The 27,916-nt window shown below is 42.4% G+C and overlaps 1 protein-coding gene across 5 annotated transcripts in view; it reads right to left on the reverse strand.

Annotated features, from left to right (window-relative positions):
* METTL21A (methyltransferase like 21A) overlaps positions 1 to 27,916 on the reverse strand; it is a 59,409-nt gene that overhangs the window by 6,856 nt on the left and 24,637 nt on the right. For 4 of the 5 annotated variants that reach the window (XM_029606362.1, XM_029606365.1, XM_029606363.1 and 1 more), the window contains 2 exons: positions 22,773 to 22,949; positions 7,771 to 7,882 (listed from right to left, as the gene is read on the reverse strand). In XM_029606362.1, coding sequence (XP_029462222.1) covers positions 7,771 to 7,882; positions 22,773 to 22,919 — 259 coding nt within the window. In that variant the 5' untranslated portion in view covers positions 22,920 to 22,949. Of the gene's footprint in view, positions 1 to 7,770; positions 7,883 to 22,772; positions 22,950 to 26,255; positions 26,389 to 27,916 lie in introns of all 5 variants that reach the window. The other variant, XM_029606364.1, reaches the window with a different exon arrangement.

The following is a 27,916-nucleotide window of genomic DNA, read 5'->3' on the forward strand; positions in this document are numbered from 1 at the left end:
TGCCTCCGTTCCCTTTCCTTCCACCACCCCCCCGCACCTTCCCCTCCCTTCCCCTACCTAATCCACCCCCCCCCCCCGGCCCTATCTGAACCCCCCTACCTTTGTTGCACAAGTTATGCCCGCCCTGAGGCCACGGCCACGCCCCCGGAACGCCCCCGATGACACGCTGTCTGCGACCCGCCCCCCGCCCCGCCCCCCCAGGAAAGCCCCGGGACTTACGCGCGCTGGCAGCCTATGCAAGATAGGTTCGGCGCGCGCAGGGGGGTTTGGGGTAGGTTTTCGGGGTTACGCGTGTAACCTTTTGAAAATCTACCCCAAAATGTGTAGAATGATTTTAACAAAAGCAATGTACAAATGTATAATTATTATTGTCAGCCAGCATGCTGTAGAATTGCATTTAAAATTCCCTCCCACTTGAACACAACACATTCTTTTAAAAACAAATATAAATTTATTTTCTTATTTACAGCAACTTTCACCCAAAGCGAGAACTGGGTGAAAGTTACTGCTAGACCAATCCAACCTTTGAGAACTAGATAAAGATCCTACTGTGGAATCTACCCCTGAAAGATAGGATGCATACATTAAACCTTGCAAAGTGAATGCAAAACATCTTGGAGAGAACACAGAATACCCTGAAATTGACTCCCAGAACAAGTAATTATTGACCCCTGAACCTTCAGAGAATTCAGGGCAAGATCCTGCCCAAGCCTCTCTAGAGGAAAACTAATATGAAAAGCATCTTCCTTACAAGGAGGAACAAATGAGTGATTGTCCCAATGCTGAAACAAATGCCATATCCAAATATAGGCTAGTGATATAGAAAGCTTCCAAGACTTCATAAAAGTAGAGATCACTGTAGAGGAGAATCCTCTCCTGTGCAACCACAACGTTTCAAGGGCTAAGCCGTGGGATAGAATGGAATCAGTTCTTCCCTTAGAATCAGACCTTGACATAATAAGCCACGATTCTCCACCAAAGGAAGCGGAAGTCCTACCTGCAATCCCACCAGGTCCACGCACCAAGGCCGCCTTGACTGGTGAATTGTTCAGTCATCGGAAGAGGGGGGTTCTAGTTGGATTGATGCTCTATTCTGACAATATTCCATCGAGACTCCTGCTTCTCATCCCAAACTTGATCTCAGGACCTCTGACCAACATAATAAACAGCCTCCTATCCCAAGGAAGCTACCCAGACATCCTAAAAACCGCTTCACTCAAGCCCCTCCTCAAGAAACACAATCTAGACCCAAACGTACCAGCAAATTTCAGACCCATCTCTAACCTCCCATTCGTCGCTAAACTAACGGAGAAACTGGTAAACACACAGCTTTCTGACTATCTGGAAGACCACAAGATCTTACACCCTTCGCAATATGGTTTCCGTAAATCACGCAATACTGAAACCCTCCTCATCTCACTAACAGACCATATTATTATAGGGTTAGATAAAGGACACTCCTTCTTACTAGTCTTATTAGACATCTCGGCGGCTTTCGACACAGTCAATCACTCCATCTTGTTGGATCGCCTAGCAGATATTGGCATCTCTGGTTCTGCGTACAACTGGTTCAAGTCCTTCCTCAGCAATAGGACTTACAAAGTCAAAATCAATAATAAAGAGTCACCTCTAACAAAATCTAATCTGGGCGTACCACAAGGATCTTCGTTATCCCCAACCCTCTTTAACATATACCTCCTCCCCCTCAGCCAATTGTTAACAGATCTCAATCTAACTCATTATCTGTACGCAGACGACGTACAGATTCTAATCCCCATAACAGAATCACTCTCAAAAGCGCTCTCCCATTGGAATAACTGCCTTTTATCCATCACCAACCTACTCAACAGCTTAAACTTGGTCCTCAACGCTTCTAAGACAGAGCTTCTCCTCATCTCCTCAAATGATATCAATATCCACCAACCAACACCACTCAACCCCCACATCACATGTAAGCAGGTTAGAGATCTTGGGGTGATTCTAGGCAATCGACTAAACCTAAGGAAAATGGTCAATTCAACAACGAAAGATTGCTTTTACAGATTACAGGTCTTAAAACGACTTAAACCTCTCTTATTCTTCCACGACTTCAGGACAGTCCTCCAAGCGCTACTGTTCGCCAAAATAGACTACTGCAGCGCCCTTCTACTAGGACTCCCCAAATCCACTACCAAACCTCTTCAGATGATTCAAAATGCGGCAGCAAGATTGTTGACCAGTACCAGCCGCTACGAACACATATCACCAATTCTCAGGAACCTACACTGGTTACCAGTAAATTACAGAATTCTATACAAATCAATCACCTTAATCCATAAAACCATCCATCATCAACTTCAACTTGACCTAGAAATACCTTTCAAACTTTACTCCTCTAACAGACCAACTAGAGACATTTACAAAGGCACTCTTAATGTTCCACCCACTAAAGCTACACGCCTCGCTACGACCAAAGACAGAGCCTTTTCAACAGCAGGCCCTTCCATCTGGAACAGTATCCCATCAAACCTCAGACTGGAGCCATGCCTATTAACTTTCAGGAAAAGACTTAAAACCTGGCTCTTTCTCCAAGCCTTCCCTGAACCACCAGACAATCACTAGCTGGCCTTCTTTCTTACCCAGCCTGTCACTCCGTTTCTCAAAGAAAAAAAAATAAATGGACTCTTAGACTTCAGATTAAAGCACCGTTCTTAAGTTTGTAAATTGTACTCTACGGTAAAATTATTTTACTGGCCTTTTCTTCTTTCCAGCTTGTTGCAAGCTTCCAAGTTCCCGCCCCCTGTTGATTGTAACTTTGACTTATTCCTGCTTTGGTTATCTTTCGTTTACGTGAATTTGTTACTCTAGTTTTTTCCCTCTGTTAAACTGTAAACCGATCCGATATGGCAATCTACTATGAAGGTCGGTATATAAAATTGTTAAATAAATAAATAAATAAATTTATCAGTTGCCAAAGGGTGAACTACTGTACCTGCCTCAGAATCTAACTACTACAGGCCAAGGAGAAACAACCTACAGCAGCTCAGCCCTTTAAAAACATAAAAAAATAAATATTTTAGAGGAATTCATTGGACATTTTTCATGAGTTGGAATTGATTTGCAGAGGACATGTCCATTAGAGATTCTTTGGTGCATAGGATATTTTGGTATACCACTGCTATAGCATTGTCAAGAGTACCTGAACTGCCATTTTCCTTCCACAGAAGAAAGTGCAACAGCAGCAGCTTGATTGCCCTTGTTTCTAATAAGATGTTAGGCTACAAGGCTTGCTTCTTGGTCCACATGTATTGTGATTTTTTGACTGCAACAGTGGCTCCCCCCTCCCCAAATAATCTACAGGAGGCCCCAAACCTATTCTCTTCAAGAGGGTTATAGAATTAATCTAACAGGATAGGCTCTTCTTGACAGATAGCTCAAGGAGAAGAGAAAGACCTGGAGAAGTCACCATTGTTCCATGAGATTAAATCCAAGCTGTTTTAGACATCAAGAGCTGCAGGGAGATCCAGGCTCTAGGGGTTTCCACAGAAATAAAGATATGGCCATGTTCCTGAAGCCTGGCCAATAACGTCTGTATTAAGAAGGCATGGCCTACTCCCGTGACTTTCCGAGATCTGAGAAACTCTAGCGAATGGAAAGGAATCAGATTGGGTTCTGTAATGTTCACTAACCAACCTAGGAATAACAGAAGCTGTACCACTCTGTTCCAAAACACCTTCCCTTCCTGAAATTACTTGGCACTTATGCATCAACTGTCAAGAGATTGGAGAATTTGGATTCTTACCTTGCATTTCTTTTAAGAAAGAAGTAACCACCACCACCTTGGAAAAGGTTGATACTGTGGCATGACTAAAAGAAAGTGCTCTGAACTGAAAATGCTTTCAAAGAATATAGACGTGAAAAACTCTCTGATGCCGTCAAGAGATCTAGAAAGGACAGGAATTTGCCTCCCCTTACCACTACAATAACGGAAAGGGAAGTTTCCATATGAAAGTTGGAATGAAAAAAAAATTGTTGACTCCTTGATCAAGAATGGGGCAGAATGAGCCACTCCTTTTTTAGAAACCACCAAGTAAATGAAGAACCTGCCTTGACCTAAAACATAGGCAGTATCAGGACCAAAGTTCACAAAACTTGCCATTCTGAGTGACTTGCACTGTCAGACTCTAGGAAGTTGTATAAAAGAGCACCATATCCAGGACCCATTGGTCTAAAGTAATGTGGGTCCATTCCCGATAGATTCTTTGGAGGTGACTGCATACTGGGACCACTGTGGAGAAGACCTGCTGAATCCCACTGGGTTGACATGGTAGATTCTTCAGATCTAGCATTGTCCTCTCTTGACTTCCTTGCTCCATGAAAGAACCAATTCCTTCCACTAAGCCTGATGCCTGGAGGACTTCTTCCCTGGCCTGAACCTTCTGACCTACCTGAAATGACCACTGCTTCTGCACGTTCGAGGAGTTGACCGTCATTTATCTTCCAGAAACATCTTAGGTTTTGCTTCTACCAGACCACTGACTACTTCTCCAAGTCCTCTCCACACAATAACTTCCTCTTAAAGGAAGTTTACTGAGACAAGCTTTGGATGCTGTATCCACCACCCAGTAGTGTCTCTAGAATGGTCTACTAGCTGTCACATCAATAAAAGAATGGATCTAAATGAAATTCTGAAAAAAAAAATCATAAAGGCAAGTAACTAAAGTGCAGTTCCTGACTCCAGCCATGCCATTTCCTGACTTTCTGGCTACTACTGCACCCAGTGCAACAGTGCTCAAACCATATAACCTCCACAAAGCCAAGGCAGCAAAAGAAAGCTCTAACAGCGACGCAGTTTTACTATCTTGAGGGTCCTTGAAGGTAACACCCCCTTCCACAAGGATAGTTTATTTGTGGAATACAGCCAAGACAAGGCATCCACTTAAAGGTCTGAAAGACTCTCCATTGAATCTGATAAGATTATGTCTGGACTTGAGCTCCTGTAAAAAAACGTATCTCGACAAAGTGCTCTTCGTCGAGATAAATATCTGTACTTTACTACTTCTGAAGCAGGGTCCTCCAAAACACCAGCTGGTGTTGGAGTTGATATCTCCTTTGGAAATTTTGGAGTTGTTTTTTCCTTTGGACATTCAGAACACTATATAGATGTTTTATGTGCAACTAAACATTTTGAAAAAATGCATAATTGTGTTGGATTGAAAATCCTTGGGTGAATGATAGAGAGGTCCAGGTTGCTCATTATTGACCTATTCAGGTTTAACTGAAGCGTAATTTATTTATTTATTTAAGGATTTTTATATACTGCGGCTCGTTAACAAACATCACCTCGGTTTACAAAGAACATTAAATTAGCAACAAGCTTTACAATCCAAATTAATTATAGTATGAAACATAGTTAATAACAATAAAAATATAACTAATAAATTAAATTAAAAATTACAATAAACTAAACAAGAATTCAGTTGTGGTGTAAAGGACTGGAAGATCAAGTGTATCAGTACAGAATTAGCAGTTCAAATATTACAGATTGAGAATATAGAGCACAAGAATATGTACTTTCTTGAAAATTCAGAATTAATTGTCAGTTCATTACTAAAATAGCATGTATATTGAAAGTATATATGTCACCAGAAGGAGTGCTTAGTTTTATTGAAATAGTAACTGATTGTAAGGAAAAGATATTATTATATAAATGTCATATAAAATATAAAAGACTGAATGGATAGATTTCACAAACTGTATGCTTGTTTAATAATATAATAGTAATATATTTCCCAGCTTGCTGATAACCTTATAGTATTATACTAACAGGAATGGTGCCTATTTATAAATTAGCATTTGCTGTCTCTCTTTGTATTTGGTTTTTGAGAGCTTTTTTTTTTTTGTTTTGCTCTTTTTTGGGTCAAGAAGATATAATTTATTCAGGGTATTGATGACCTTGAGACCCCATTCAGGGGAGTCCCATACAAATATAACCATGTACTTCACTACTTTATGACGGGGAAAAGCTTCAGACAGCTCACAGAGATCCCACAGAACAGGATCCCCATCTGAGGCACCTCTGCTCTAGAAATTGAGAGCTGGAGAGACACCACCACCTGAGATAATAGAGGTGACACTTCATTTTTATGAAATAAACACATAACTGAAGAGTCTTCACCCTCTGAGGGAAACTCCCCCTCTTCTACCAACAACTGAGGACTGATTGAACCCAGCTGCCCTCTAGAATCTGGGTGAGATTTGGGGACGACCTCCCCCACCCCTACAATGAAAGCCTCTCTAGACAGCCTGGGGTGTTTAAGAGCAGTTCTCCAAAGATAGCACAGTAGCTGCCTCACTAGGAGAAAAACCACAGGGGCCCAGAAGGCCTGGTGGAGCTCTGAATGAAAAGCCCCCAGAAGAGAAAGAGAGCAGTGCAGGTGAGGCAGATCAATTCATGAATCACCCATCCCCCTCCCAAAAAAAGAAGCAAAACCATGAGTCCCCTGGGCCAAAAAAGCTGTTTCCAGAGGCACTGCAGATGGAAGCGGCCTGCAAGAATGATCGAAATTGGCAGCCATTCCCACCAATGCCCAGCCAACAGACAGTGAAAATGACTGCCAAAACTGTCCCTCCAAGTCTGTAGAAGTTGGCCATGCTGCAAACATACCAGTACCACACTCTCGACTACTAAACTCTTTGCATTTATCTAAGCAGACAAAGAAATTCCGCCCCCATATCTGGTCTGGAAACTTCAGAGGCCTCCAAGTTTCTCCAAACAGGTTATGTCACCTCTGTCACCAGCCTGTTCTCAGCAGTGGCTCTCAGATCTCTTGCCTTTTTTTTCTTTTAGTCTTTATACAAATATGAACAGGAGCAAATTAAGGAGAAGAGAGACCAGGTGGGGGAAAGGGAAGTGGAGAAAAGAGGGACCCAAGTACTTTTGAAAAATTCCACTGCCCCCCTGAGCTTAACTAGGCCCAGAAGGCCCTGGGAGCAGAACATTGGGTTTGCTCTACCAGGCAACCCGGGAAACTGGTGCCAAAGTGCTCAACCAGGGGAAGGTTCCAAACTGTTTTCCCGGGAACTGCATAAGCTCAACTGAAAAGACAAACTCTAGGAACAGAGTGCAAGCAAAGCTCTACCAGGTAAGGCCATAGGCCGAAGCCTGGGAACCGAAATCCTGCTACACCAATCCAGACTTACCACCATCTGGCGGAGGCAGAGAATACTGGTCTTTGCCCATGCTGCACCATCCTATATGCTCTGTGATAATTCCACTGGAAAAGGTGTGTCCTCTGTATCCATCTGCTAATAGCAGAGATAACCCATGCATTTGGACTGGTCTAACAGGATTATAAGAAATAGTGTGTTTGCCCCATTTTGTTTATTTAGATGTGTAGAAGTAAAGGTCAATTTTCTCACCTTTCTCTAAACACATCACTCCTTGGCATCTTTTTACTTTACAATTCTTCACAGCTTTGAAAAATGAATACTGATGTTGTAATTCAACCTATAATTTATTTTTTTATTCCGATGGTATCATCCTTAGCACATTTTACACTGACTTAAGGAAAGGAGCCTAGCTCTCGAAAGCTAGTCACAAACATACTGTTAGTCCAGTTTCTGTGTAGACATATTTCTAAATACTGTATAAAGCAAAAAAAAAAAAAAAAAAAAAAGTCTTACAGTAAGCACTACTGCAGCCACAAATGTGCAGAAAGGGGGGAAAAAAGTACCACAGGGAGAAGACCATGAGAAGAAATTACAAGTATATTTCACAGCCAAACTTACCTAATAAAGCAGCCACTATTCCTACCAGTCCTGTCCCAGCTCCCAGTTCAATCACTGAACGCCCTTGCAGATCAACTGCTCCCATTTCCAGATAGGTACAAAGGACAACAGCCTGATAGGACAACAGATAGGACGCACATATAAGAGACGGTTATTTCAGGGACATCAGAGTCATCAGGGCAGTCTGTAAGAAGGTTATGGACCATAAAAATCTGTCAGAAGTGTATAATACAAAGATTCTAGAGCCTGGGCCCAGGTAATGGAGCTGTTTGCAGTTTACGTCACTATACAATAACACTCTATGGCTTACATACTGCCACAGTAACAATTCCTGTGTTAAATGACTTGCAGCTATGAGTTATACACAGAAATAAACAAAGCTAGGAGTTTGGGCTTGATTTTATTAAAGTGTTCTACACAGATTCTCAGCAGGGACTGAAAAATGAGGTATTAAGGCATCAAATATCTAAAACAAGTCATTACAAAGCTTTGCATGTGGAATAAGTGTGGGCAAACAAATTATTAATTCTGATTTCTTGTCAGATGGATAAGCAGATTCTGAATATTTTGCCACACACACTCCCTACTCTATCTTGCAGTGTAACAGCAAATCTATGAAGAAAAAACCTAGATGACAAGGTTCTCTCAGGACTGAATGGCCTCATCAGTTTTGGGCAAAGGTAATCTGGAAAGTGTATACATTCTCTCGTTAACTGCACTTCCCGTAGTGTGTCTATTCCTGTTCTGTTTAGCTCACTGTTCTATCCTGGGGGAGCTAAGACAAAAGCAAATTTGCTTAACGTAAACAGTGTTTTCCAAGACAACAGGATGAATTAGCTATGACACGTGGGTGACATTATCTGTTGGGCTCCGAACAGACCCATCTTTCCTAGCCAAGGGTTTTTAGCTCTACTGAGCCTGTGTGAGAATTCCCGTAAGGGCACTGCCTCATGAGCCACCTCAGTTTATAACAGAGCAAAATCTAGCTGTGTAGTTGACTCTACAGGGAGATGGGTGGACATTCTATGGCTAATTCATCCTGCTATCTACGGAAAGCATCATTTATGGTAAGCAAACTTTCTTTATCCATCAATAAGCAGGATTGAATTAGCCATGACATGCAGTGAGTCCCAAGCTAAGGGTTGCAGCGGAGCATTTATTAAATAAGCAGCCCAGCCTCAACCATGGAGAGTAGACTACTGAGTGAACAGGCTAAGCAAAACTGCTTGTCTGGATTTATTGTCATTGCTTGAGAGGTTGTCCAGACAGTAATCAGATGTAAATATGTGTACGGATGATCAACTTGCAGCGAGGGACTGCTCACAAGTCAACAATGGATGAAGCATTAGCTCTAACCTTATAGGCTTTGAAGTAGTTTGTAACTTGTTAGCCTGTGATGTGTAGCACTGTTGAATGGCAATCAGCTATCCAGTTAGATAATATACATCTGGTGACTGCTATACTCAGTCTGTTAGGATTGCAGGATACGAGAAGTTGCAAAGCCTGACAATGTGGCTGAGTTCTTGTCTTCTAATAAGCTAAGGCCTTTTGCAGTCTAGGTATTAAGGGCTTTCTCACCTTCACCTTCATGAGCATGTGGCCTTGGGAACAAAGTAGGTAATATGATGGCCTGATTAATATGGATAGCTGATTCAACTTTCGGTGGAAACTTCGGGTAGGTTCAGAGTACATCCCTGTTGTTGAAAAACTGCAGATATGGTAGATAATGAACTAATGCCTGAAGTTCGCTGACTTTCTGGCTGATGTTATTGCTACAAGAAATACTACTTTTCACGTTAAAAGCTTAGGAGAAGCAAAGTCTAATGGTGAAAGGATGGTTTCATTAATAAAGATAGAACAACATTCAGATGCCATGGCACAGATGGTTTCTGTGCCGGAGGTTTAATTTACCATAAGCATTTGATAAATTTTGATATAATCTTACTGTCAACTTGAATATGGTAAGCCGCTATGGTGTCGAGATATACTCTTACTGACGATGTGATCAGGCCTAACTCAGAAAGAGCAAGCAAGTAAGTTAGTAAACATTTGGGGTCACATGAGAATGGATCCAAGGCATTTTGCTGACACCACATGGAGATTATTTTCCACTTAAAGTCATAGTTCCCTTCTAATTGATGGCTTTCTGGCAGACACTATTATGTCCTCAATCTCTCTGGGTAAAGAGAGATCTGAGATTACTGAACATTCAACATTCAAGTCATCAGTTTGAAGCATGGGAGATTTGGTTGGAACAGACTTCCTTTTTCTTGAGTTAATAAGTTTGGGTCTGATCCCAGATGAATCAGAGAACTGCTAGAAAGCTGTATGAAATATGTAAACAAAATCTGTCTGGGCCACACTGGAGCTATGAGGATCAGTCCAGCTTGATCATTTAGCACGTTTTGCATTGCTAGATATCAGTGGAAAGGCAAACATGAGATCTGCATTCCACTTGAGCAGAAAATCATCCTGAGTTGACCTAAGTTTGCTGGGTAGAATGGAACAAAACTTCTCCAGTTTTCTGTTCTGACACAAATAGGTCGATCGCTGGAAGACCCCATAAGCTGAATAGTATATTGGCTGTTGATTGTTGCAGAGACCACTCCTAAGGATGGAAAACTTTGCTGAGAATATTCACCAATGTGTTGGAGATGCCTGGAAGATAAGTGGCTTGCAGGACAGCTTGATATTTGCATACTCATTCCCCTATCCTTATTGCTTCTTGTCAGAGAGTCCATGACCCTGTGCCTCTCTGCTTGTTCACAAAGAACATGGTCACTTGGTTGTCGATTTGATTTGAAATGATTCTCCCTTGAAAAACGTGAGTGAAAGTTGACTGATCACTCTGTTTCAGTAGGTTATTCTGAAAATGTTTTTCTATGAAAGACCAAGTCCCTTTGGTTCAGAAAGGTCCAGTATGGGTTCCCCAATCTTTTGTGGAGGCATCCATCACTAAGGTTACTTGATGAGGGAGCAAACAAAGTGGAGCTTCTTCTCGAAGAACGTGAGGGTTTAGTCACCAGCACAATTCCTGTTTCATGTTCTTTGAGACTTATATTTTGGTTGTCAAGGATTGAGTTAGCTGGTCTAATTGATAGTTGCCACTGTAGGTGGCAGATGTGGAGGCAGGTTAATTGAATTACATGAATGAATGCCGCCATATGAACTAAAACAACCAAGACTTCTCTGGCTGTTGAGCAGTGTGAGTTCAAGTTTGAATGAGTGATTTCAGAGTGTTCACCCATTCCATCAGAAGAAAATTTCTCTCCTGCAATGAATCTATCCATACTCAAATGAATTGTATTTTCTGGGTCAGCACTAGATTTGACTTTTCCAAATTCACTAAAAATCCCAACTTCTGTAAAGCTGAATTGATTTCTGCAGGGAGATGAATACACCCTCCTGGGAGTTGGCCATGACTAGCCAATCATCTAGGTATGGGAAGACTGATTTCGTAAGTGCACTGCTACTATAGCCAGACACAAGGTGAAGATCCTTAGTGCTGCTGACAGCCCAAAGGGAAGTACTTTGTATTGATAATGGGAAGAGTCTGCTCTGAAGTGAAGATAATGGCTGTGGGTGGAAATGGTGGGTATGTGGGCAAATGCATCTTTCAGTTCGAGAGTACACATCCATTCCCCCTTTGGATGTAGGGAAGAACCATGGTGATGCACTAGTGCCGATGCATCAATACATCTTGCGTTGCCTGCGCCAATGCACTGTGCTTAGATGGCCCTCAGTGCTTCTTTGACACTGATTATTCCAGCAGTTATGCAGAGTTACACCACTTTTTCATTAATGCAGGCCAGTTAGCAATACAAGAGGCCAAAGTTTCGGTCTACCTTACAAAGGGGGTAAACGATGCTGCACTGGGGGGGGGGGGGGGGGAGAAGCGAATGTGATTTCTAAGAAACGTACGCGTTTCCACCATTTTAAAAGCTCTGGTGCTTTGTGTACACAGGAACATCCGTCTGCAATAATAGTGAGTAGCCTGGTCATACTCCGGTCCCAGCCAACCTTAGCAGAGCTAGTGTCCATCTGTAATGGACATTACTTTGCCATAAATACAATTCTTGAATCCAATTACTGTGGCCATGTTGTTGCTGGACATCTTGAGGAGGCAAGTACTTTTTACTTTATGTTTTGTGGTAGCAATGAAAAGTGCTGTCAGGGGTATTGCTGAGGCAGCAAGGCAACTTTTAGAATGAAAAATATAAAGTGTACAAAAAATGAAGAGAATTGAAGAAAAAACACAAAGAGACAGAGTACATGTCCATAATGTGCTTGGACGAAAAAAGACAGAGGGGGCTCACAAGGCATTGCAGTGCAAGAATTATTGCACATGCTCAGTAGAGCTAAACGTTCTCCTAACTAGGAGAGACATTCATTTGGTACCACCAATGCTGTCACCCACATATCATGACTAATTCAAGCCCTGCTTATCGATGGAAAAACTGATGGGATTAGCCCACAGGAGCACAAAGAGAACAGGCTCATGGCTAGGGCTTCAACTGGATACAGTTACACACAAAACTGAAACCACTGTGCTTTAGTGTCTCTAATCCCTTGAAAATGAGTACCAAGTGGATTACAGCATGTTCAAAAATATGTTATCAGTGTAGTGAAATGGCAGTCAGAGTCTTTCAACATTAACTGATTATTACCAGTGATGGAATTCACAAAACAAGGTTTTGTTTTTATAATTTTTGATCAGTTATAGAGCCCTTAAAGTAAGCATAATTTCCTCTGATATATCATTAAATGCTTTCACTTTTGGCTCAGAACATCTAATCTCATGAAAATGCCTGCTGCCAGAGGCACCACTGCATAAGTATCTAAGAGGCATTTTAGACGCAAGCAAAGAGGAAAAAATTTGAGTTCACAACAAGCTGTAGTGATGGTGAATATAGCCTAAGAAATAGAAAGATTTTAAATATCTCAATTGGGATCATGACCAACTGTCTACATTTATGCAAAACAAATCTTAAGGGCTTGCTGATTCATATGAATCAAGTGTTGTTACTGGAAACAGCATTTTAAAAAGGTAATAAAGCCAGAACATAAGCACAATGATATAAGCAGGACTGTGTTACTCTATACAGTTTTTCCTTATTTTCCTGGTGTACTTTTTTTTTTGTTTTAAGAATCCTTCTGATCCTTTTCTTCCTTCTTGTGGGCTTTATACTGATGTGGAACAACTGCAATCTTATTTTTTCTAGATTGTTTGTTTAATTATGTTTTCTTTGTTTCTGCCATTATAAAAGATATGCTTTTTTTTTTTTTTAGATATGAGGCTGTACTTCAAGCCAGCTAACTAGCAAGTTGTACAGTGCCAATTGACAAATCGACATGGCATGTTAATATGGCCAGTAAATGGCCTCTTTCTACTTGCTATGATAACACTGGAATACAGAAATTGCAAATAAATCAAATTTAAAATAACCACATTCATTAAAAAAAAAAAAGTATTTTGAAGTTTTTATTTCCATAAGTATACCTAAAGGGTTCTGCATTGTTTTATCATTTGAAAATTATTATTCTTAAAAGGAATTCCCCCTACCTTCCTCCACTTCTCTGCATGGCATCTCTGCATGGCTCTCGGCAGGTTTGAGTCACAAGGTGCCCAAACTCATAAGCTGATCTTACAGCTTCTTAGTTTCATGAGAATAGTGTCGGAATTTGGGTACCACATGGCTCAGATTAAGAGCTATCAGGTTCTGTAAGGCACCCCGGTTCCAGGGCATGGGGAGCAGCTCTAAGTATCAAAACAAGGTGAGGGGGTTGCTGAAAACTGACTGACTGGTCAGAGGGGGCAGCTGAACTGCTGGAGGACAGAGAATGGGTATGGGAGATGAACTGGGCAGGAGCCGACAGTATTTAGGGAAGAGGGCATGGGGGGGGGGTTTGACAGAATGTGGGAGGGACAAACTGAGGATATTAGTGTATATCTATCTCTTTCCCTGAGGTGGCTGAATCACATCTCCATGACTAGATTGAGGGTAAAACCATAACTAGCTCAGCCTCTCATGTCATGTAGCTATATGGTTACTCTGATTCAAACGGCCGATTAAGCCTGCCACCTAAAAAAATTGGGCAAGCTTGCAGTGCCTCCCTGGAGGTGTTTAACACTGAAAATACTAAGAATTTTTCACCTTCAAAAGCAGATGGCAAGTCTTATAAGGAAACAGAAACTTTTGGGCTCCACCTTTTCACCATGTCTTGAGATTTTGCTCCCTCTTGGAAAGATAACTGCTCCTGCTGCTTTGCATTTTGATACTGAATTAATGCAAGTACATACCCTATGTTGTGTGTGTGTGTGTGTGTGTGTGTATATGGTTCAAAAAGGTCCAGTATGGACACACACGCACATATATATATATATATATATACACACACACACACAGTGGCTTGCAAAAATATTCGACACTCCCCCCATGCCCCTAAAATGTCAGATTGGTGTGGATTACAAATGACAGATTGTTCCTGACAATACGTTAATTGCAAACCAGTATACACTTAAAGTAAATTTTGACAATCACAAATCATTATTTCTCTGCATTTTTCTACAATAAAAAATTAAAAACTGAAAAATGCTGAAGTGACATTGCCCTGGTTTATGGCAGTTTAATTCCAGAGCTCTAGCTCCCCTTTGCAATCTTTTGCAATGGCAGCATGTAAAGACCCCAGAGTTAGTAGCTGCTAAAAGTAATGAGACATGCAGACTTGGGTGACGGCACAAAAGAAAAAAAAAACAACTTGATCTTAAGAAGTTTATCTTCACAAACTGCAAAGTTGTGAGAGTGGCAGTGGAGATAGGAGACAATGGGGCAGATTTTTAAAAATTACGCGAGTGCGTACTTTTGTTCGCGCACCAGGCGCGAACAAAAGTACGCTGGATTTTATAAGATACGCGCGTATCTTATAAAATCCGGGGTCGGCGCGCACAAGGGGGTGCACATTTGTGCAACCTGCGCGCGCCGAGCCCAGCGCGGCCTGCCTGTTCCCTCCGAGGCCGCTCCGATTTCGGAGCGGCCTCGGAGGGAACTTTTTTTCGCCCTCCCTTCCCCTACCTAACCCACCCCCCAGCCCTATCTAAACCCCCCCCTTACCTTTATCGGCAAAGTTACGCCTGCTGAAAGCAGGCGTAACTTTGCGCGCGTTGCCGGCAGCCCCGCTCCGTCCTCCGTTCCTGGGGGCTGGTCCGGAGGCCTCGACCACGCCCCCGGTCCGGCACCACACCCCCCGGGCCCACCCCCGAAACGCTGCGGCACGCCCCCGAAACGCCGCGTCGTTTCAGGAACGCCCCGGACACGCCCCCTCCCTCCCCTTTTCGAAAGCCCCGGGACTTACGCGCGCGAGCCTTTGAAAATCCACCCCAATGGGGCGGATTTTAAAACAATACGCGCGCCGGAACTTTTGTTCGTGCCACCCAAAAGTACCCCAGATTTTATAAGATGCGCGTGTATCTTATAAAATCCGGTGTCGGTGCGCGCAAGGGGGTGCACATTTGTGCAACCTGCGCGCGCCGAGCCCAGCGCGGCCTGCCTGTTCCCTCCGAGGCCGAAAAGGCAGAATGGCTGAACACGGCCCTTCGCGTACACATCCCTAACAGAAACCTGAGATCAGCAAACAAAGCACTGCTAACTATTCCCTCAGTAAAATCAGCTAGACTAACTCAAGAAAGGGATAGGGCCCTATCCCTACCTGGACCTATAATATGGAACACTATGCCTTTAGAAATCAGATTGCAAAGAGACATCAAAACTTTCAGAAAAAGTCTAAAACATGGCATCCACAAAGAGAATGAAGAGTAGAATCCAGGGAAATATAGGATGCGGCCAGTAGAACTCCCACACACACACACCATCTTACTCAAATTGTGTGCATTTTATTTTTATTTCAACAACAAAGGACTAGATTTAAGTATTAGTTTATCTTATAGCTGATATAGATAGAATTGGACATGAGTTATCTCACCCACCAATTAATCTTTATGAAATTGTTACAGTATTTTGATGGCACCTGTTTAGTTGATATAATTTAAGACATTTAAGCAACATGATGTTATGTGCCTTATTGTGACGGCATCTAGCTTAACGACGGTATAGAAAAGATTTCAAATAAAGCTTGGTGTGAGGAATGAAGGGTTCATCCTCGATCAGTTAAAATCTCGCTCACTTTGGATTTTTTGCAGGAAGGGTTGTTTAAGGGCTTGGCTCTTAATTCCTTGAAGGTACAGGTAGCGGCTCTTGCCTGTTTCCGAGGTCATGTGAATGAACCCTTGTCGACCCATCGGAATGTGACCGGCTCTTGAAAGGGGTGAAGCATTTTCGACCCCCTTGCTCTTGTGGAGTATTAATCTAGTTCTGGATTTTCTGGTAGTCTCCCCTTTCGACCACTGTGTAGCCTTTCCTTGAGGTTACTTACTAGAGGATGGTGTTCTGTGCATAGAGTTTCCGAACGGCGGGCTCTGTCTTACCAGGAACCATTCCTGTGAGTTCTCCGGAGGCAGTCCAGCTACGAACTGTTCTGTCTTTTTTGCCAAAGGTGGTCTAGGATTTTCACTTCAAATCAATCAAATTTCCCTGCTGACACTGGACAGGAAGAGAGCTGTGGATGAATATCGTCTGTTACATTGGATGTCAAGCGGCAAATTTCTAAACCTCTCGGGAAGACAGACCAGCTGTTTATTCTCCATGATGGGGGTAAACCAGGTAAGCTGGTAACACAGGTTATAATAGCCCGCTGGATTAAGGAGGTTATCACAGTCGCGTATGTGGATGCTGAACAGCTGTTGCCTAGTCAGGTTAGGGCTCATGCAGTGTCATGAGCAGAGATTAGACTGTAGTCTCTCATCGTGATCCTCCTTACACACCTTTTCCAGGCATTACCACCTGGATGTGCAGGCCCAGGAGGAAGCAGCCTTCGCGTATCCAGTGTTGATTGGACCACAGGTAACCTCCCACCCTGTTCGGGAGTAGCTTTGGTACATCCAACTAGTCATGGGTTAACCTATCTGAATGCTAAGAAAGGAGAAATTACTATTTACCTGATAATTTCCTTTTCTTTAATGAAGACAGGTTAATCTACCTTTCCACCCTTGGCTACCGGATGGTAGTGCTATTGTCCTCCTGAGTGGCTGCATCTCTGGGAATTACTGGTCAGTTCCAGTCCCTACATTAGTGATATTACACTCTTTGTCTAAACTCAATGTTTTCCTGTTAACTAAGTATTTGAATAGTTGTCTGTTAATAGTTATGATCATGTATTGTTTAGTTGTCCAGTTGGCTTTTGCAGAGAATACTGGCAGGCTGTCAGTACAGGGGTGTATATATAGCGTGAAATAAGCTTTGCTCCACCTCCATCTGCTGGTAGAAGTGCATAACCCACTGGTCGTGGATTAACATAAGAACATAAGAAATTGCCATGCTGGGTCAGACCAAGGGTCCATCAAGCCCAGCATCCTGTTTCCAACAGAGGCCAAACCAGGCCACAAGAACCTGGCAATTACCCAAACACCTAGAAGATCCCATGCTACTGATGCAATTAATAGCAGTGACTATTCCCTAAGTAAACTTGATTAATAGCAGTTAATGGACTTCTCTTCCAAGAACTTATCCAAACCTTTTTTGAACCCAGCTACACTAACTGCACTAACCACATCCTCTGGCAACAAATTCCAGAGATTTATTGTGCGTTGAGTGAAAAAGAATTTTCTCCGATTAGTCTTAAATGTGCTACTTGCTAACTTCATGGAATGCCCCCTAGTCCTTCTATTATTCGAAAGTGTAAATAACCGAGTCACATCTACTCGTTCAAGACCTCTCATGTCTTCATTAAAGAAAGGAAAATTATCAGGCAAGTAGTAATTTCTCCACATGTGAATAAATAAAATCACAATGAACATACTTCCTATATGTTGCTTTATTTTCCAGATTCTCTTGATCCATAGTCCTGACTAAATGTTGAGAGGCTGGCAGAGGAAGGTCTTTTGATTTGGAAAAAGAAGTCGCCCGGGTGTCAAGAGAAGTACTTTATCAACCTAAAAATCAGGGAGGATTGAGGGATACCAAAGCTTGTTTTCTATTATGTGGCAACTCAACTGAGGGCGATATTAGAGTGGCACTATCGAATTAAGCACAAAATCTGGATAGATCTGGACAGAACATGGAGGGGGTTTTTCTCTTTGGAGAGGCCAATCTGGTTACATGAAGGGCATAGGAATTGGCTTAAGGGGGCAACTCCTTTTGCCCAACTAACATTAGCGATTTGGACAAAATATAGACAGCAGTTGGTGAGGGATAAACAGTACTGGCATCAAACTTCTTTTCTCTTTAATGGAGATTTCCCTCCAGAAACTTCTAGTACAGCAGCTTTGCGCTGGATCAGTCTGGGACTCAAGAGATTGGAACAGGTATGGGATGGGAAAGGTGCTTACTCATTCAATGAGCTTAGTCAGAAATACCCATTGGATAAAAAGGATAGGATCCCCTATTTACAGCTAATATCTTATGTTCATTCTAGATGAGTTGCAGAGTCCATTCAAAAGAACAAAACACTGTTCAAAGGGTATTGTGATAAGGCTGATGGGGTGAAACCGTCTGAAACTGAATAAAAAGAAAACAGAACTCTTATACCTCAGCTTTATATCTGATTCCACAAATGCCCCCCCTCCCCCCAGTATAAATTTAGGTAATGATGTAATACACATCACTAAGTTAGCACGAAACCTAGGTGTCTGGATTGACACTAACCTATCTCTAGCACAACATATTTCCAAAACAGTAAAAAACTCTTTCTTCAAACTGCATGTTTTAAAATGACTACGCCCTCTCCTGTTTTTTCACGATTATCGATCAGTACTGCAAGCGTTGATTTTGTCTGGCCTAGATTACTGTAATGGTTTATATAGGTCTATCTGAAACTGCTATTAGACCTTTACAATTGGTTTTGAATTCAACAGCTAGACTCCTTACAGGTACTCCTTTAAAACAACATATCACCCCAATTCTATATAAGTTACACTGGTTACCGGTTAAATACGAATCCAGTATAAAATTATCTCGCTAATACATTCTTTGCTAAATAACATAGATTCTACCAGGCTGTGCTCCACGTTGCGAGTTTATAAACCTCAGAGAGAACTTAGGTCAGCGTGAAAAAACTTACTAGAAGTCCCTTCAGTAAAAAATGCAGCACTGAACGTGACAAGAAATAGAGCCTTTTCGGTTGTCGGACCTATTCTATGGAAAGCTTTGCCTGATTCTTTAAGGCAAATACCTAGTAGAAAGGAGTTCAAAAAAGCATTGAAAACTCACTTGTTTCAGGAAGCATTTAAGGATATTGAACCCCTCAGTCAGAGTAAATAGTGTTAGGTGAGTTGCTCTCAGATATACTTTACTAATGTCAAGTTGATATCTACTCTTTTGTTCTAATTTCTTTTCTTTAAGTTTTTTAAAATATAATCGCCAATTTTTACTCTATCACCTTAATTTTTATGTTATTTATAATTACTGTATACTGTATTTTTATTCTTACTCTGTTGAAACTCTGTTTTATTACTTTTACTTTATTTTATTTTAATTTATATTATTGTAAACCGCTTTGATCAGTATCAATACTGGTAAAACGGTATATAAATATGCTAAATAAATAAACAAACCAAAATATCTATTGCTTTGGAACATGATTTTGGAAACCCAGTGGATGATACTGCCTGGGATTTGTGCTATCAAATGACAGGGAGGAGTTCTGTCTCATCACAAATATTAGAAAATGGTTAAAAGATGCTCTATAGATGGTATATGACACGGCCAAATTGAAAAAGGTTTCCAGACGTTACGGATCTCTGCTGGCGTAGATGTGGAGGGTGGAGACATTTTTTCCACATATAGCGGGAGTGCAAAAAGGTGGGGAAATATTATGACATGGTTATTGACTTAATGAGATCACAGGCTATAGGATTACAAAGTACCCCAAACTATTATTGATAACTGTGGAAATTGATGAGCTGGATGAGAAAGTTTGGTCCCTGATCCTACATATTATAGCTGTAGCAAGGTGTGAACTAGCAGCTTGGTAGAGTAAGACTGATATCACTAAAGGTGAATGTGCAGTGGAGGTTAGCTAGAGTGTACACTATGAACAAGCTTATAGCCTATACCATGATGAAATTCCAAAGTCTGAAAAAAACTTGGGCTTTGTATAATACCTGGCTGACAGCACAGAAGGGACACTCTGAGAACACTACATAAAGATGTAGCAAAGTACATCCATACTTGTCTGTTGAATGCCAAATTCCCATGTCTGGAAGGGGGGGGGGGGTTATTTGAAGCGGGTTGAAGAGTGGGAATCGGTTGGGGGTAAATATTACAACTTGGGGGGGCATGTAACGAGCACTTATGGGGTAGTATGTAAGCGCAATGTCTGTTCTGGACAATGTGTTCTGCAAGTTGCTTAATACCATATTGCGTGTGTACTCTTGGGGAATTTATGTCTTTGTTTAAAAACTCTTAAGTTACCGAACTAACACGACGGGAGTGTGTGAAAGGGAGGTGGAGGGTATACATGAAAACACAGGAGTCTGTTTACTGTTGCTGTTATTTCTTCAAATCCTGTATTGCATTGTTCTTGATCCTTTTATGTGTGGGTGCAAATAATGAGGAATGTGATATTGTGATATCTTGCTTAATGTTAAATTTAAAAAAACAACTGAAAAATGCTTTTATACATATTCAACTCCTTCAGCCTAGTACCTGGTAGAACCACCATTTGCTGCAATAACAGCTTTACGTCTGTTGGGGTAAGTATCTACCACTTTTGCACACTGTTTGGGAATGATGTTATGGTTAAGCGGTGTTTGGGTGGATTCTTGGTACTGAGGAAGATGACCACGCCCACCGGGAGGAGCCCCGTGAGGCGCCGCAGTACTGGGTTAAACGCAGACGCACAAACACAGTATTAGTTCTTTTATTAAACAGCTTGAAGTGAACCACCAGAGGTGGCAGTAGTGAGGTAGTCTGGATGTAGCAGTCTCAGGACCCTCGGCAGAGGGGACCCTTCTCAGCCCATTGGTATAGGGGAATTCCGGTGTAGGTTTCCCAGTAAGGCAGCACTGTGGATGAGATAGACTGAGAGTTAGATTACGCACTAGATGGTTGCTGTAGGTATGCAATTCCATCAGGTTGAAGAAGTAGGTAGCGGCACCGAGGCAGGCCCTCAAGGAGCAAGTACCTGATCCCTGTAAAGCACCTGAAATGAAGCAGAGGGCCCCCGAGGAGCGGGTACCCAAGTTAGCAATACCCCGAAGGGCAGAGAGAGAGCTTCCAGCGGCAGCACCGCTTAGACCGGCCGAGACCAATCCTTTGCTAACTCAACAAGCTAGCAACTTAGTACAGGTTATATACCTGGATGGCGTGATGGCTGTAGAGGGGAACGCCCCTGAGGTTCGCGCCAATGCTGGAATAAAGACGTGGGTGGCGCGCGCACCCTAGTAGGCCCTTGGGAGAAGCATGGCAGGAGGCAGCACCATAGCCGTTCCAGGGACGCCAGAGAGGTTGGCTTGTAGACGCAGCGGCAGCCATTTTCCCAAGGGACCCTATTGAGGAAAAGCATCCCCAAAACATGATGCTGCCACCCCCTACTTTACCGTTGGAATGGTGTTTGCTGAGGAATAGGCTGTGGTAGGTTTGCATCACACATAGTGTTTTGAATTTTGGCCAAAAAAGCTCCATTTGTGTCTCATCTGACCACAAAATCTTATCCCACATTTTACCTGGGTCACTCTGATGCTTTCTGGCAAACTCCCAAAGTGCTTTGATGTAGTTTTTCTTCAGTAATTGCTTCTTTCTAGCCACCCTCCCATGCAGGCCGGTTGTATGCACAGCTCTTGATATGGTTGACCTGGTACACCTCCACTCCAGTCTCAGCCACTGAACTCTGTAGCTCTTTCAGAGATTGTTGGCCTCTCTGTGGCTTCCCGCACAAGTCTCCTCCTTGCTCTGATGCTGAGTTTTGAGGGACAGCCTTGTCTAGTTAGTGTTTCGGTGGTATGATGCAGCTGCCATTTCCTCACAAGTGATCCAACAGTGCTCACTAGGATACCCAAACATTTGGATATTATTTTGTAACTTTACATATCTTGTACATGTCTAACACCTCATATTTAACTTCCTTAGAATGCTCTTTGGTCTTCATTTTCACAGCTTTCCTTCAGATTCTCAGTCTGACCAATGGTACTAGAAAGAGGGGGTCTTTTATCCAGAAAAGCTGACCTTTTTTAATGAGGCCAATTGTAAGCCAATTATTAGGGCAATATCTTTCATCTGTGCAAACTTGGGAGTTTCCACAGCACAAAGGTTGAATATTTATGCAAGCAGCATTTTTCAATTTTTAAGTTTTTTTTCTTTTTATTACTAAAAATGCAGAGAAATAATGAATTGTGACTTTGAAAATTTACTTGAAGAGCATACCAGTTTGCAATAAACATACTGTCTGGAACAATCTGTGTGGCATTTGTAATCCACACAAACATGCTTTTTAGTGAGGGAGGGTCTTGAACAATTTTGCGAGCCACGATATAAATATATATATATATTTCAAATTAATGTTTGAACTTTGAAACAATCCAAATCACTTTATTATTGTATATGATCATCTGGATTATTTTAGCTTTTTTTTTTTTTTCTTGGTACTCTTTACCATGGCATTTCTTGTGATTATTTTATCTCTTTAAAATTTAATTTTCTAAACTTATTCTTGTAATTTTGAGACCCTAATACCCTCTTTGCTTACCCACCTCCTAGCTTGCGCAGATATGTTGTAGGTCACAGAAGAGTCTCGCATAAGGGACCAGAAGGTCTCGTTGTTCTAGTTATTTTTAATCCCAGAGGTATTCTTTAAGCCCAAGAACCCTTGAGCCAGAGCCTCAAGTAAAATACACCTTTCACAGCTCCATGGATTTTAAAGACTTTCTTAAAATGTTAAACAATATTACATACAGCATCCCATACTACTGCGGCTACTCCCAGCTGCTTCCAATTCTGCTTGATCTGGATTGAGTGGCTGGCAAAGGAAAATGAAGCCAAGGGCTGATGAAACTTTTGCAGTCCCCACGTTGCTGTGGCATCATAAGGAACCAAAGCCATTGCTAGCCCGGTCCACTAAAGTTCGGAGACCTGTGCAAGAAAAGGACAAATTAGAGGTGACAATTTGGCTGGCTCTGTATTTTGCAGCCTATGCCAAGACTGCAGTATTCGCGGTTACCAACTCTCAGCCATGTACAATCATCACATGTAGACTCTGGGACAAGCTACAAGGCCCCAAGGTTTGTCTGCAGTTTTATGAAGCATGCAGTCTGTGAAGATCCAGCAACACAAACAAGGTCACCATAGAAAAAGACACTGCACATGAATGCTAAATTGAAGGTAAAAGCTTTATACAGGTTTCATTTTATTTTCTTTTGCATTTCTGCATGACCGTTTACAAGTGAAAGTAAATGTAACACCAATATGCAAGGTCTTCACAGAAGCATCCCTAAATGAAACCAGTAAAACAGAATCTGGCAAATGCCAACTGGCTTGTATTAGTGTAGAAGAGCTGTGGTTTGGGGGCCCTGATTTCTTCGATGAAGGTCACAGAGCACAAGAATACTTCTATTTTGTATGCCCACAGAGTGATCACCAAAATCTTACAAGCACCATCACTATAGGCTAGAGTCCCTCATCATCAGTGTGCTCAGTAGTCGGTGGAAATTTGCTCAAATAATTCAGACAAGTTAACTATGTTTTGATCCTCACGGACCCACTAGCTGAATGTAAATAGGGAGGTCCGTATTCAGACAGTCCAGATAGCAAAGTTAGCAGGATAAACTTATCTGGCTAATGTTGAAGGTATATTTAATAGTGTAGCCGCAGTATAAAATATAGCTGGCTATCTTAAAGTTAGCTAGCTAACTTTAGGACAGCTCGCTGGCCCGACCAGACTTAGCCGACTAAGTCATCTGGCTAACTCTGAATATAGGAGCTGGCTGGTAAACTTAGCTGGCTAACAACTCCTCCCAATTATGCCCCCAGAACGCCCTTAACTTATCCAGTGAAATTCTAGCTGCCTAACTTACTAGCCAGCTAGAATTTGGCTGGATATATGCCCAAAAATTCAACTAAAACGAATCAAAAGCAGAAAAACTGCTCTATCATAGCGATAGAGCAGTTTTTCTGCTTTTGATTCATTTTGGATTTTAGTGGATCGCTGTCCTTAGTGGTGGTCACTTTGAGATTTTGCAAAAATTCAACTAGTCAGCTAAATTCTGAGATGGCCAGCTCAATCCTTTTGAATATGAACCTCAATGTTACTATCTGCAATGGAAGCCTTTAAAAAATAAATTTTAAAAAAATCATTGAAATTATGCGGACCCTGTTTGTAGGGCTGGAAAAACCCCTGGGCATCTTCCACCAACCTTGGCAGAAAAGCCAATGTGGCTGGGCCAGGGCTGAAGCGAGATGCTGCTGCCACTGCTGTGACCAGGCCAAGGACAGCTGCTGCTGCTGCTGCTGGGGCCAAATGTGAACTGAGGAGACCTACCACTGCTGCCGAGCTAGCTGAGCCAGCCTTGGGTAAAGAAGAGACTAAATAGGGTCTAGATCAGTATTTCCCAACTTTTTCATGCCCAAGGCACACCTACATTAAGGAAAATGTGTGGACATGGAGAGGGCTCATATAGTTAAAGTAAGAGCTAGGGAAGCATTGAGAGCCTCACCAGTCTCTCTTCCAAATTTTTAAACAAAGGGAGAGATGGAGGTGCAGGGATACACATGAACCCATCTCAAAGGGAGAAGTCAGTGTGGTGTGGGAAACTGGTACATCTTAGTTACCTTGACTGCTGCATGTGTCTGCCAGATCTCCTACACTCTGCTGCTCCCAACATACAGAGTGAGTCACATCCAGTGCTCAATACACGTTCTCCCCATCTCACTCAGCTTAGGGTTAAGACAGGGCTTCCCAAACCTGTCCTGGGGACCCCACAGCCAGTCGGGTTTTCAGGATATCCACAATGAATGTGCATGAGATACATTTGCACATGCAAATGTATCTCATGCACATTCATTGTGGATATCCTGAAAACCCGACTGGCTGTGGGGTCCCCAGGACAGGTTTGGGAAGCCCTGGGTTAAGAGAGAGGCTGGAAAGACTCAAAGAAGGAGACTTAGGAAGGGGAGGATGGGTGTTCTATGTAATTTATGAGCAAAGGCCCAGCTATTCATATCCTGAATGCTGCCCATTAATTGGCATACTCCATAACTCATGTAGCTAGGAAGAAAAGATATGCCCGATCACATGTTCTCAGAAAGGAGCTCCTACACATTTAAAAGCCACTGCTGGGGTCTTTTGTTTCTGCAAGCTGCTGAGAGGCAAGCCCAGCTGCAGGCCTGGATCTAAGCATCAGGCAGTGGTGTCTGTTCTATGGCACACCAGTTTGGAAACATTGGTCTAGATAGAAGAGAGACATAGGGTGGGAGGAAGAGTATCTGCAGGGAGGGAAGAAACTGGAGGTGGGAGAACTGGAGAGAGGAAAGAAAAATGGAACGTAAGCTAAAGGCAGAGGAAGAGTAAGGTGTCAAAAGCAGGAAAAATGCAAACAAAAACAAAAAGATAACAGCAAAAGAGAAAATTTTTTTTTAAAAATTACTTCTTGAACATAGCAAGTGACAGTAGACAAAAACTGCAAAGCCCACATAAGGGCCGATGCAATAAAGTGCGCCCAGCCTATCACACAGATTTACGTGCGGTTGGACACCTGTTTTGAGATGCGCAAGAATAGCACCCGATGTAGTAAGGAGATCAGCGCATCCAAAACACGCACCCAAACAAATGCTTAGCCAATAATTCTCATCACGTGTAAATTCCATGAGCTATTACCACTGATGCATAAAATCACTGGGTGCGCAACGCACACTTTTTAATGCAACAAATTTAACTCAAGTCCCTGAGGTGGCGTAGAGTCAAGGGCTCATGGGAAATTAAAAAATACGCTCCTCTGTGGTTCCTCCTACTTAGTATCATTGTGACACAAATTTACTGCTTGCGGTGTTGAAAAATAAATGTATATTGGCTTGATTAAAAAAAAATTTTCTTCTGGACGCTCAAGTTAGATGCTCATAGCAAGGGGCGCTTAGCTATGGGAGTCTTCAGTAACCTCAGCAAAATCAGCCAGAAGAAGCGGGATAAAAACATATGCTCATATTGAGCGCCCCTTGCAACTGTGAGTGCCCGATGCATTTGAGCACTAGGGACACACAACTCTCCCCAAACGTCTCCTTTTTTTACGCAGCCCCTCATTTAAATACTGCTTCAGGCGCCCAGGGGAAGTGGCTACGTGCGTGTTAGGAAAACGTGCATTCAGTACGAGTGCTCATTTTCAACGCGCTTCTTATTGCATCGGCCCCATAGTTGATCCATTTCTAATGAATTACCGCAGAGCTTACCTGATCTCAGGATTTATTACTCACTTCCTTGCATCTAGGGATTCTCTATACTTATAACAGGCTTTCTTGAATTTTCTTCTATTTTGGTCTCTAGTACCTCCCCTGGGAGACTATTCCATGTATCCACCAGTTTCTGCAGAGAAATATTTCTGTATGCTATCCCTGAATTCATCCTTTTTATGCTTCATACTGTGACCTCTTGTACAATTTCCTTTTCACTTGAAAGGAGAAATTACCACTTATCTGATTATTTCCTTTTCTTTAATAAGGACAGGTGGATCAAAACCAATGGGTTATGCACCTCTACCAGCAGATGGAGATAGAGCAAAGCTGATGTCATGGTATATATATCCCTGCACTGACATCAGCCCATCAGTATTCTTGGCAAAAGCCAACTGTGGACAAACTAACAAAACTTGATTATTAACAGATAACCATTCCAGCGCTTAGTTAACAGGAAAACATTGACCTCAGGCAAAGAGTGTAATAAGACTAATCTAGGGACTTGGAACATGCAGCCACCCAGGAAGACAATAGCACAACCATCCAGCAGTCAAGGGCAGGAAGGTGAATCCACCTGTCCTAATTATAGAAAAGGAAATTATCAGGTAAGTAGTAATTTCTCCTTTCTTAGCATGCAGACAGGTGGATCCTAAACTAATGGGATGTACCAAAGCTACTCCCTAACAGGGCGGGAGGCTGCCCATGGTCCAAACACCACCGCATGTGCAAAGGTTGTGTCTTCCCGGGCCTGCACATCCAAGCAGTAATGCCTGGAAAAGATGTGTAAGGAGTACCATGTCACAGCTCGGCAAATGTCAACGGGAGACAGTAATCTAACCTCTGCTCATGACACTACCTGAGCCCTAGTGGAATGAACCCTAACCTGACTAGATAATGGCTGCTGAGCATCCACATATGCAGCCATGACTAATTCCTTAATCCAGCTGGTTACTGTAGCCTGCGACGTCGACTCACCCTACTTACTCCCCCCTGTGGAGAACAAACAGGTGATCCATCTTCCTGAGAGGTTTAGAAACCTCCAAATACCTCAAGATATGCCTCTTGACATCCAAGGGCCATAACAGGCGATATCCCTCCACATCTCTTTCCCTGTCCAGAGATGGCAGGGAAACGGACTGATTTCAGTGAAAATCCAAGACCACTTTTGGCAAAAAAGGAAGGAACAGTACACAGCTCTATCGCCTCAAGAGTCACCTGTAAAAACGGCTCCCCACAAGACAAAGCCTGCAGTTCGGATATTCCACGCAAAGAACAAATTGCCACAAGAAACACTGTTTTCAAGCTCAGTAAACTCAGGGAAAAGCTAGGCATTAGTCAAAAAGTAGGGCCTACTAAAAAATCCAAAACTAGATCAAGACTCCACAAAGGCACCGGTAAACACAAGGCAGGAAGAAGATGCTCTACTCCTTTCAAGAAACGGGCCACATCTGGATGAGCCAACAAGGGTCCACCATTCACCTGACCTCGGAAACAGGCAAGAGCCGCCACCTGTACTTTTAATGAATTAAGGGTCAACCCTTTATTCAACTCATCCTGCAAAAATTCCAAAATTAGCAGAAACTTAACCGAACAAGGAGAAACCCTTCGATGTTCACACCAAGCCTCAAACACTCACCAAACCCGCACATAGGCTAAGA

Source organism: Rhinatrema bivittatum, chromosome 6, assembly GCF_901001135.1.
Source record: "Rhinatrema bivittatum chromosome 6, aRhiBiv1.1, whole genome shotgun sequence".
Classification (NCBI taxonomy): Eukaryota; Metazoa; Chordata; class Amphibia; order Gymnophiona; family Rhinatrematidae; genus Rhinatrema; species Rhinatrema bivittatum.